The 12,251-nt window shown below is 38.9% G+C and overlaps 1 protein-coding gene across 1 annotated transcript in view; it reads right to left on the bottom strand.

The window, feature by feature from the left end:
* LOC145994472 (dynein axonemal heavy chain 1-like) overlaps positions 1–12,251 on the bottom strand; it is a 1,132,367-nt gene that overhangs the window by 354,226 nt on the left and 765,890 nt on the right. The window contains exon 39 of the mRNA XM_083130607.1: positions 2,745–2,978. Coding sequence (XP_082986733.1) covers positions 2,745–2,978 — 234 coding nt within the window. The remainder of the gene's footprint in view (positions 1–2,744; positions 2,979–12,251) is intronic.

The following is a 12,251-nucleotide window of genomic DNA, read 5'->3' as shown; positions in this document are numbered from 1 at the left end:
TTTTGGAAAAGTGTAATTTCAGTTTGTTCTTATATCATTTTATATATTTTTCATACTTTTATAGTTTATATCAGAGTAAATACTGCTGCATGATGTTTCATTTATAAAATAATACTGTGTAAATAATATACATATATATATATATATATATATATATAATAATAAATATTGTAGTTTCTTACTAAGTTACACTTAAGCAATTTACAAACTCGACTTACGTAAAATTCAACTTACGTAAACGTTTACGGAACGCATTACTTTCGTAAATCGGGGAGGTTACTGTATAAGGTATTATCTGCTTGTGGTCTTGCTACTGTGAATACAAAATTGAATCAACTTCATCAACCACAATTTGTAAGTAAACAAAACAAAATCAACATACTGGTAAACTCTTCTGAAGCCGTAATTCTTCAAAATGACATACCATAAATTTATTTGTACTACAAACTGAATTCAGAAATTACCATTTGAAACGCACTTAAACCCCTGCAACATGCTAAGAACTAAATCCCTGTAATGAAGCAAAAGTGCGTGGAGGAAAATAAAGAAGTATCGAGACTTTGACGCAACAACGCCTTTATTTTAGTTTTCTGCAGCTCTTGTGTAGAAGCTTCAGCGCAACAATGTGTTTCGCCCATTCTATTTACTTAAACAAGGACTCATTGTTTTCACGATCTTCAAAATAATATTGGATATCGCATCACATGTTTTATTTTACTTGCAAACTCATCAAAATATTAGAAGTTGTAGAAAACCCCATAATATTAACAAAATGTTGTATGTCACTTGACTTTGTCTGGCTTCTCATTTGATTTTTATATTTTACTTGTTAAATCTCCTTTTCTATCATTTTAGGATAATCGCAACCATGGGAAGAAATACAGGGTGTCCATAAATTATCTTTACAACTTTAGACTTTCATAACATGAAAACTATATTAGATAATGACAAACAGTTTTCAACATGTGACAAGAAAACTCGTAAAGTTTTGTTTCCTCATTCATACACGTCAATGTGTGCACCCCTAGTGGCACGGATAACGTCCAGCCTGTAGTCAATTTCTCTCCATGTACGCACCAGCATCTCCACGGTGACATGTTCAAATGCATTGGGAATGCGTGTCTTCAAGTCCTGTAGGTCTGTAACCTTTCTGCACTGTTGCTCGTGGCTTTGCAACTCTCTGGCCGCCGTACACACTGATTTTGTCGGACTCCTTGCAAACGCCTGCCGCACTCTGTCCACGTTGGCGTCTGACGCAGATGGCCGACTCGCCCCTTGTTTATGGAGAACACTACCCGTTTCCATGAATGACGTATGCGAAGCCCGAAAGTTTCGTTGCACTTGGGTATCGGACTTCGTCTCTATAAACCAGGCTACACACTGAGCTTTTTCCTGTGGCGTCCACATTTTTCGTCATATCTGCGTCACCTGAACAATAATAAAAAAAACTTTTTGAGTTTCTTGTCACATGTTGAAAACCGTTTGTCATTATCTAGTATAGTTTTCAAGTTATTCAAGTCTAAAGTTGTAAAGATAATTTATGGACACCCTGTATAATGAGATAGAGAAACGAACCCAAAGAACACCAATGCCCATAAGGCGACTCAAACCAGCACCAATCGTCGTTGAGAGATGAAATGAATACCAAATAAATACCAAAAGAAAATAACAACAACATCTGTATAATAATACTAACTCTCGTAATTCCGGGAGATAACAAAGTTTGTCCGGGAGACCGGGAGAGTTGATTTCATTTCCGGGAGGGTTGGCAACCTACTGCGTAGTACATCACCTGTGTGCGCCCAAATATAACGGACTGGAGAGGTTTTCCACAAGGTTGTCAAGAACATTTAAGAGAGTGACACTATAATTCTAACCTTGACCTTTGATAAACTGCAAAGCCGATGGAATTTTCAAACGGAAAGAAATCGATACACTACATTAACTTCGCTAATGTAGCAAGCTTAGAAGTGTACTTGTGACTTGATCAAGTATTAACGAGGTATCGTTGCACGCAAATAATTTACTCGTGAGACACACCTCCAGCTCCGCGACACAAAGCCTTTACGTCAAAGAATTTCAGGTATTTCCAACACTCCAGCAAAAGTTTGAGTTGATCCTGACAACAGATTGGATTCTAACAACGACTCTTTGTTTGTTCAACTTGTTTCTCCTTTCGTTCGCACCAAAACTTCCTCAACGATGGCCAACTATTTGTTGGCTGATGACGTAATTCTCTGTACTTAATGTTTCATAACCAGCAACGTTAATTATAAGCGTAGCAACCACTAAAAACACATTCCTCCTTGAAGTCATCAGAATGTATTTCTTACCAAAAGTAGCTGTCAATGTTTGCTAGTTATGTTTATGTTAACGTTTTAGTAATTAATTAACTAACATCACTACAGTATCAACATTAGAAATTGTACTGGAGAACCGGAACAATCACGATATCAACAAAAATGTATGAATGTATACACAGTACATATATGTATATTTAAAGAAAACATGTTAACGTTCAGTTAATTGATTAACTAATCTAACAAAATTATCACCCACTGTCAAGAGTCATAGATACCAGTGCTTACTGTAATGTATTTCATCCTCATTACCAGTGAAGATATGACGATGCAAGATAGAGATCCTTAAATATAGGCAACCGGGATAACTCTCCTGTATATCTGGATTGGTGAAACTTAAGGGTTACGAAATGTGTGTACAACACAGACGTAAAGGTAACATACCTTCACGGTGTTGGTGATGATCTGGTACACCCTGACGTCCGTGACACCCCCCATAAAGTCTCCGAACAGGACGCCCTCGTCTCCGATAACCCAGGCGGGGTCCGTGCGGAAGTCTGACCGCATCTTGCTCCTGAGGAGTCCGTCGAACCACGTCCTGTCCTCGTCGTTCACCAGCCTGTCCTGGAAGACCCTGCAACACTCGTGGAACCACAGCTGGAGGAGTTTCTGCTGGGACTGCAAAGAGAAAGGAAAATAACATTTGAGTTTTTAAGTCCGCTTTATGCCCAGAAAGGCTAATCGGGACTACACCGTATAATCTGCGAAGTTTAAAGCATGTGTTTTGGTATTTATTTAAGTTGAGAATTTTCACGTGACGGAGAACAATTTTGAAAACGGCTTCGTTGGTGTAGGTCAAAGTTCAAGCAGAGCTGAGAATATGGTATTTTTCGATTATGCCATCCAATTGTCTATGCGGGTCAAACAATCGGAAATAAACAATCGATACATTTTTAACGTTGCGATATCTTCGACATGATTCGCCCTATTAATAAGCAATTTAATAAGCTGATAGCTCTACGAAATAATATTTTCCATTGATCCTTCCATGACACTGTTATAGGCAAGGATCGAAATCAAGCGACACATGTAAATTCCACAGAAATTACTAGAGAAGGATTGCTGAAGTAAAAAAAAACATTTAGCTAATACTCCGATTACGATACGAAATAAACCAATGCGTATCGTACCCTCAGTTACCTGTAAAAGGCCGCCTGTCTGCTTGGGAAACATACTCTCGCTACGGGGATCGACTTCCTGGGGGTGCGTACGCTATGTCCAACGTGGATACGGGCAGCGCGGTGCGTGCGGTGCGATGCGAGCAACGCGGCAGTTGTATCCGATCAAACCTGTAGTCAGCAATGAGCCCGTCCTACGTAGGCACGTGACGCGTGCGATTCGTCCGCTCGCAACGCACGCAACGTTTGATTTTCAAACAGGTTTGTTTTGTATCGCATTTGCCGTCCGGTGGCCAGTCGCCGAGAAAGATGGAAGGGCTTATTGCAGAAGTGCAAAAAAGAAATGTGTTGTGGGATAAAAGAAACCCTCGTTACAAAGATCGTTTAATTGTCGATAAGGAGTGGGATTCCGTAACAGTTTTCACGTTTTAAGTATTTGAAAGTCGTGACTGGATGAACAAAAACATCAAATTGTATTCACTGAGAAGTAATCACAGAATACGGTTCGTACATTTTCTGTTGCTCTCGAAGCGCGGTTATTTGCCTTCGAGAGCTGTAGGTTCCTGTCCATCACATTTTCGTCCAAGACGTTTACAAGAGAGCCTTTTTCTATGTCAATTATAACATTATGCAGAATGCGAATTGCTTTAACAATATGAACAGCATGCTGTACACTAGTTTCAATTGGTTTCAATAGGATCCTAAATTTCGCAGAACTTATGCCGAAAGCACACTCCACTGTCATTCGAGCACGCGATAAACGATAATTGAAATATGAGGCGGCTACATTATTTGAACTCTTCTTTTAGAATATGGTCTCATAAGATATGTTCGTAATGGAAATGCTTCGTCTCCTACAAACATAAATGGGTCTTTTTGATGGAAGTTGGACAGCTGCAAATCTTTTGGTAACGATAAGAAACCATTTTGATAAAGTGCTGAGTTAGAAAATACTCCTGCATGACTTTCTTTGTCATATGCACCCACATCGATCATTAAAAATCTGTACCTTGCATGAACAACGGCCAAAAGCACCGAACTGGAAGCCATGTTCGTCGCAACTGCTCATCACAATTGCACGCAGTAACGTTGGACACTCCCGGCGTTCACGCACATATCTGCGGTGCGGCGCTCGCATCGTACCGCACGCACCGCGCTGCCCGTATCCACGTTGGACATAGCGCAAGATCCGATTTATACACTAATTATAAATAATGATAACCCTCCATAACCTCAGCTGCGAGAAGTGAAAACACAACTTTTAAAGAACTTTAAAGAACTCGCACACTCAAATGCGTTTTACATCGTCATGGTTGGACCCGGCACATATTAGGATATGAAAGCAAGGATTCTTACCAGTCTCAGTGATAGACCTGAATGTCCTCGGAACAGCGGAGATAAACACCCATTCCTGCTTCACCAACGACTCCCGATTGACACCCTTCACTCTTTTCGCCCAGTATTCTCCCCTCTTTCCACATAACAATCACGAGTTATTCACGTGTCATCCTTCCTACTCGCACACTTATAACATTAAAAGTTGTATTTAGCTTAAGAATGAGCTTACTGGTTTCGTTCAAGCTAAATAGGATTTTCAGCTTTTTACAAAACCTGATTTGCTGTATAAAGCAGAAAAGAAAATAACCTTTTAGAAACTTTTGTTTCTAAAGTTCTAATTAACATTAAACAATTATAGAGGAGGTCCTTGGTAAGTCTCCTTCACCTGATTTATATTGAAAGGTTCAAATACAGGAATTTACAGAGAGTGCCCCGATTGTATCGGTGAAGATTCAAAATTGTAACCATACTTAAAAACTAACACAAAATAGAAGCTAATGTAACACATTGAAAAATATTACTCACGGTTGTATAGTTCAGCGCTGTACTTTTAACTTTGCACAGAGTAATGATCGACGCTAAAAAGGCCATATATTCAGAGCTCTCAACACTTAAAGAAGACTCACTATCAAAATCACTGAGCACTTATATTCTTCAACTTCTGGTTAGCCCTTCCACTTCCTTCCTCCTGTCTGTATCCTTAAAAAGTTGCGGTAGAAGCCACCTCTCGCCGATTCATCACACTACAAGTCTTTTCGTCTTTCAAACTACGAGTTCACCATTCGTGTTCTCTTTTGGGCTCGAACTATCCATGCCCTTTTGTGTTTCGCTGTGAAGACATCTAAAAAATGTCAACAGCTCGAACGACTACAAACTTTTCGCGTTTTTCCAGAAATGCGCGCGCGGACATAACCACAAAGACCAGACGCTGTAACTCTCTTTCGCGGACTGTCGCAACAAAACTTATTTTCCATTGTCTTTGGGACTCAGTCTATTATTTAAGAGGGGAGTGAAGTCCTTTATATAGAAGCCAACTCTCGCCGATAAGTGCTACAACAATCGGTTATACACTTCCTGCTTATACTCATCAGTAAATCCTCCTCAGTAAATCCTCCTCAGTAAATCCAACTCGGCAATAACTGACATAAGCATTCCATTATTATTTTCTGGCTGGGCTGATTGCTAGCTGTCTGCCAATAATGACATCTTTTATATTACTAAATTTCCTCTCCTCATTTTCAATGATTATCAATCCTTTCCTTTTATATATAATTATCATACGAATGGCAAAAAAAATGTTTCAGTTTAGATTTAATACAATACAGTGTACTCTGTTCGATATTGAGCTTATATTGAATCCGGTTGCTGTACTACACCCCGTTGCTTCACCACAGTGAAACTAAATTCCCTACGTAGCTGCTAATGGTCAGAAATATAGATATTCATCTTATTGATTGCTTTGGCTTATTTTACTTTGCATTTCTTCCACTTTTGGCTAATCGTGAAGATGAGGATGAGTTATGATACGAGGAAATTGATGAATGACACTCGCAAAGAACACCAATGTCCAGGCCCGGATTTGAGCCCGGGCGTCGTAGCGCGCTGTGCTAACCACTCCGCCACGGAGACCGGCAGCATATTCATCTGAGCAACTCTTATGCAGATCTTAAATTCCTATTAATCGACTCTATACTTACGTGGGTTGGCAAGGTTTACTCCCGAGATGCTCAATATGAACACAAAAGTTAACTTCATATTCGAATAAGCCAATAATTACAGAAAAAAGTTATGCAACCCACATTACGCAACAAATCGGCACATTGCATAAGATTTAAGAATAAACCATTTAGCGGAAACTCTGAGATGGACAATTTTCCACAGCAGTTCACTTCGGCAACTTTTTCTATTATATTGTGCGTGGTGTAACAAACTTATTCGCTTTATTTCATGAAGCCCTGAACTCCGAGCTCGTCGAGTTCTCGACTTGTGATTTTGTTACCTAAGGTTCTGCGTTCGAGTCCCGGCAATTCCTCTATGGAAATTTTCTTAGTAATCTAGAACTGTACAAAGCACTAATCTGCACAAAGGGGTCGCTTGATTTGCAAAAACGTAAAGGGCGAGCAAATTTCATAAATCCAAAGCAGAAGCAAGGGAAAAATTGGGAACTTGATGCTGATAACTAGAGACCGGATGTTAGGCAAAATGCCTATTCTTTCCTGTTAGAGATATGATGAAAACGAATGTTGCGAAGGCCAGGGGGGAGGGATTGGCTTCATTTAAAGGCAATTTAATTTTGCCTATTTTGCCTATTTCATACGATATTGCCTATATTATTTCATAAATGCCAGATATTACCTATTTTAGGCATTTTCTTTAAAATTGGGACATGACTGAACTCGGTGCATACAATTTCCTGTTCCCAGGATTAGTTCCCGATGCTTACAAGAAATTTAAAAATAACAGTTAGCGAGTTATTGCAGCTAATAAGGACTTGGATAAATTAAGGACAATTCAGCAAGTTCTGAAAGGTGAAAACATACAAACTGAGTTAGATCCACATGATCTCGCGTGCTTTAAGTATGCTCCGGTAATATCTGTGAAGGCGCTGCGACGCCAAGGGTCCCGGGTTCGAATCCTGGTCGGGCTTGGTTGTTTGTGAATGTCCATTCATCCATTTCATCACTCATCCCCATCTTCGCAAATTAGCCAAGAGGCACAAAACGCGAAGTAAAATAAACTAAATCAATCAATCAATCAATCAATATCTGTGAAGGTTGAAAGATCTTTTTCAATTCTAAAAAATGTGTTGTCCGATCGCAGACATAACTTGTTGGTTGATCACCTGAAGAAATACCTTGTGATGTGCAACCGCAATTAGTGCTTCTTATTCAGAGACTGCCAAACTGTACAGTACAAACTTGAAATGCATTTAAACAGTTTCTTAGTTCGAACTGCTGTGTGGAATATATAGTGTACATTTTTTAACTGAAATAACCCTGTGTGCAGTGATAAAGTGCATATTTAAATAATTTGCGTACTGGTTGGAAGTAGCCAACAATTTCTTTTGTCAGACTATTGTGTGTAGCCATTATAAAATGGAAAATTATGGGCTGACGTGACTCCTGTTTGCAGTGATTTATTAAGTACAATATTGGACTCCTGTCTCTAATGATGAGCTCCTGGTTTATTTTAAGCAACTATAAAGAATGTACAGGTATGTTTCTATATTTTTTAAACACCTATTTCTTTTTGTATGTCTATCTTCATTATTTTGAGTTAAATTGCATTGCCTTTTTTATTGCCTATTTGTATTTTAATGCCTATTTTACTGCCTATTTTGAAAGTTATAAGTGCTTATTTGCCTGCCTATTTTATATGTTTTTAGTGCCTAAACATCCGGTCTCTACTGATAACCATTGAAAGACACACATGAAGCATTTGCGAGTTACGTGCTCACTGCTTCATACGAGGCGAGCACCTTACCCATCTACTCGCTTTAGACCACCTTGTCATACACTGTACAGAGGCAAACGAACAATAGGCAAGAAATTGTAGGGGAGAGTGGGGTAATGGTGAACGCGGGGAATTCGCCAACACAAGTATGAAGCTTTCGTCAAGTTTCAAGAAGGCTTGATTGATTATGCTATCTTCCGTATACTATTGGATATACTTCATTTGTATCGCCATTACTGTAGAAGTTGTTCAGGGGTGAAACATTTTTTTGTGTGTTTGTTTGTTTTAAGTATAGAGCATTCCCTGACATTCGCTACGAGACTCGGCGGCAAGCGGCCCGGCGTCAGCGCTTGTCTTTCCCGGTGAACGGGGTCCGCGACAGTCCGTAGAGTCGGCTATTAAAATTACAGTTTTCATTATGTGTACTAACCTTGATTACAGAAGGTGTTGAAAATGATGTCCCTCTGTTGCAACACATTCCTGGAATCTCCGAAGGAAATTGGCATTTACACGTGCAAGTTCGTCGACTGTATGTAATTCTCCCGATTTTTCGTACAATACTCTTTTTTAACTCACGGATGGTGTGCGGATTGTATTTGTGTACTTTATTTTTTAGATTTAAGAATCTTAGCGGCTCTAAATGCATTGGTTTGAAACACCCGTTTCTTGTGAGAGGTGGCGGATAGATTTCCGAAGAGACTGTTCTAACCTTTGTCATATCTCATCGAGGCTTTGCTCAGTAAGTACACGTGGGTTTTTCTTTCCACTTTTATTCAGAACTGTATTTTTTACGAGGTTTAATATAGTGGTCCTATGTGGAACGGGAACACCAGGAAATTTTGTTACAAAACGTCGTCGCACGTCTCCACAATTCCTCTTTCCGAAGTAACACTCGATAAGATAAATCCTTTGTTGTAATGTAAACTTTTGTGGTGCCATATTAAGCCACAATCTTCAACACACGGACACGACACAACACAACACAACTTCCGAGGGAGGATTATACTGGCGTCAGTCTGCAACGTCAACAGAAGGGGAAAGAGAGCGAAAGCAGGGAGAGCGAAGAAAACAGACTGTAGCGAATGTCGCGGACCCCGTTCATCGGTAAAGACAAGCGCTGACGCCGGGCGGCTTGCCGTCGAGTCTCGTAGCGAATGTCAGGGAATGCTCTGGAGAAGATGCGTGTCGGAAGGAGGTTAGTGTCATTTGCTTTAATTTCATTCTAGAATTCACGTGTTTTCAGCTCACAGTGAGGCCTAGGTTTTGTCTTTCCAGTTTTATCTTGCAGTTAAAACTAAATGTTTACGGTGTCATGCATTTTTAATTATTATGTATTGTCTATTATTTTGTTTCATTACTTGTAACTACTACTTACATCTATGTAAACTACGCAGTGGGCGAAATTTGGAGCCTATTTAAAAAATGACCAGTTTCGTTTGTGAAAATATATTTTCCGCATATTGTTTGACTGACATTCCTGTCGATTTCTTGTGTATACTTAGGTTAATGTTGGTCGTGTTTAGATCGTTACATATTTACTTGTCATGTGTAGTGCAGTAGATTTTGTGTGAAATATAGGAAAAGTGGGTGAAATGGGTACTTTTCCAAATGAATTAAAAAGTAGGAAGTCAGAGAAGAGTTTCAATGCAAACAAGAATGCAGAATACGCAGGGTTGTAACTTCCGTCAAGCTGGATAAAGTAAATGTCTAGTTTTGGGGTAATGGCAAACAGTTAAATAAAAGTTCTTCCTCTATTTCTCTATTAAAATATACAAAATTGCATAGCATATTTATTGATTGACATTAACGATGAAGTAAATATATTGCGATATATAAACTGTGTTTGAATTGTGTGAACTGCTAGGTTTGTATTTGATTCCATGACAGGGTTTATATTTTGGCTTTTTTATACCATCTTCAAGGTTACAAAACTGTTGTTTAGAAATGGTAAATAGGTTTTCTTGGTCTAAGTTAAATTCGAAGCATTTTAGTTGTTAGCAAGTATCCCAAAATATGCATCTCCCTTAAGCATTCACCATTACCTCACTCTTTATTACACACAAATTTCGTGTCGGGATATTACAGGGATGCGAGGGTTGACCCAGTGTCTCGTCTACTCTCGAGTTGCGAATGCTGTCTCGGTCTAGTTTTGGGTGAAGTCCATAATCTCGGTCTTGTTTTGCGTAAAAGTCCCCGGTATCGGTCTCGTTTTGCGTAAAAGTCCCCGGTCTCGAAGGGAAATCCTTCGCACTGTCTGGAAATAACCAATTAAACCAATGTCGATTCAGACAATAATTTTCTTATTATTTACAATCAATTTTATTGAAATCTCGAGGAAGACGAGAACAAGTCTCGCTCGTCTCGATTTCTAAACGATGGTCTGGGTTGGAGACAGAGACTTATCTTATTTTAGTAATATCCTCGCTTTGTTGTTTACCAGAACACGCAAACAGACGTATTTTACCAGATCTGAGAGTATAAAGTAAGAAAATGGATCTGTCTTGGCCATTCTCAGAGAACGGTTTGACGTCGTATGAGGCTTATTCTGTCTCCGATTGACAAGTGTCAACCTGGTGTGCAAGATCTCAAAGCAACTCCTCCTTTGCGAGGAAATGCGTAAGGACGCCAATCGTCGTGCTACTTTCTATTGTTTGGAAATCCGTTTGTATTTCTTTATCCCGAAAGCTATGGTGTATTCATTACGGAAATATACCAATATTTTAAATTTTCACTTGCATTTTTGTATGTACTTTGTAATAAACAGGAATACAAATACAATAGGCAAAATAAAAATATCAAAGCATGAAAATAGGAAATCTTTAATTTCACATTCAAGATGAGGTTGCACCAGCGATCATTAAAATGATGTAAAATGCGACGCAGTCTCACCAGGTGAAATATTTGAAGCGTTAACAGGGAGTTCAAAAACCTATTGTAGTACATTATGCAAATTTTCCAAGTTCGCACAAGGGAACGTGAAAAAATTACACTGTTGCGAAAATATACCACAAAAGAACTCCACGGATGGTAAAAGGCTTTACGCATTAAGGCATTACGGAAAAAATACGTCCAGCACTTTGTAATTTTCGTGGTATATGCGTTGAAATTTTCATTGCACGCTCCGATCTCTCAGGCCTGATGGCTCTGGCCTTCACAATATATTTTTTGTGTTGGCTGAAAATCTAGTTTCCTCCCCGATCCCTGGAGAGCAGACGTTGGATGTCACCTGGTAGTTAGTGGAAGTGTATTGTTATTCTGTGTATGTATTATGTTCATAATCGTTACGAACTGATTATCCCTAGAATCACAGTTAATCAAAGTTCTATTATGGTAACAAGAATATCTATTTAGAAATACTGGATTAACTTCTACAGTAGCAGTGAAACGCTATAATATACATAGTTCTTATCTCATGTATGAATAATCCTGCATATATAAGTTTTGTTCCAAAATAAACTTCGAATGTTTATATCCAACTATACCACTGGAAGCTCATCGACGCGATAGTACCCTCTGTTTTCACAGCATGCCGAAAAAACCTTTGTTCAAGATTTTACCGCTCACATTCTGATATTACTACGTATTACAATTATTATTATTATGCTTTACACAAACTTACAAGTTCGTTTTTGCAATATATTAAGACAAACAGATGTTTACCCATTCACAAAATTAGAAACTTCAATTATATTATATAATCAAACTAACTACAGGCTGCCTCAAAAAGTTAATCACTTGGATTTAGGTGTGGAAATAATTTTTTGTGCAATTATTTATGGAAAATTTTCGTCATGGAGCGACTCTTCGGTCAACTCAGCCTACTCCTGAGAGTATAGGCGGCCGGAACGTGGTGCTGATCACATCACCTCCACAAATGACCTAGAGTTGTAAATATGTATGGCCGTACTTCCACCTTCGCCAAGTGTCTTCAAGGCATGTTATAGTGTACAAGGGGTAACTTTACTTTTTACCTTTAGCTAAA

Source organism: Lepisma saccharinum, chromosome 10 (assembly GCF_977018435.1).
Source record: "Lepisma saccharinum chromosome 10, izLepSacc3.1, whole genome shotgun sequence".
In the NCBI taxonomy this organism is placed as follows: Eukaryota; Metazoa; Arthropoda; class Insecta; order Zygentoma; family Lepismatidae; genus Lepisma; species Lepisma saccharinum.
The sequence above is the reverse complement of the archived record's forward strand: the minus strand, read 5'-3'. Positions and strand labels throughout refer to the sequence as shown.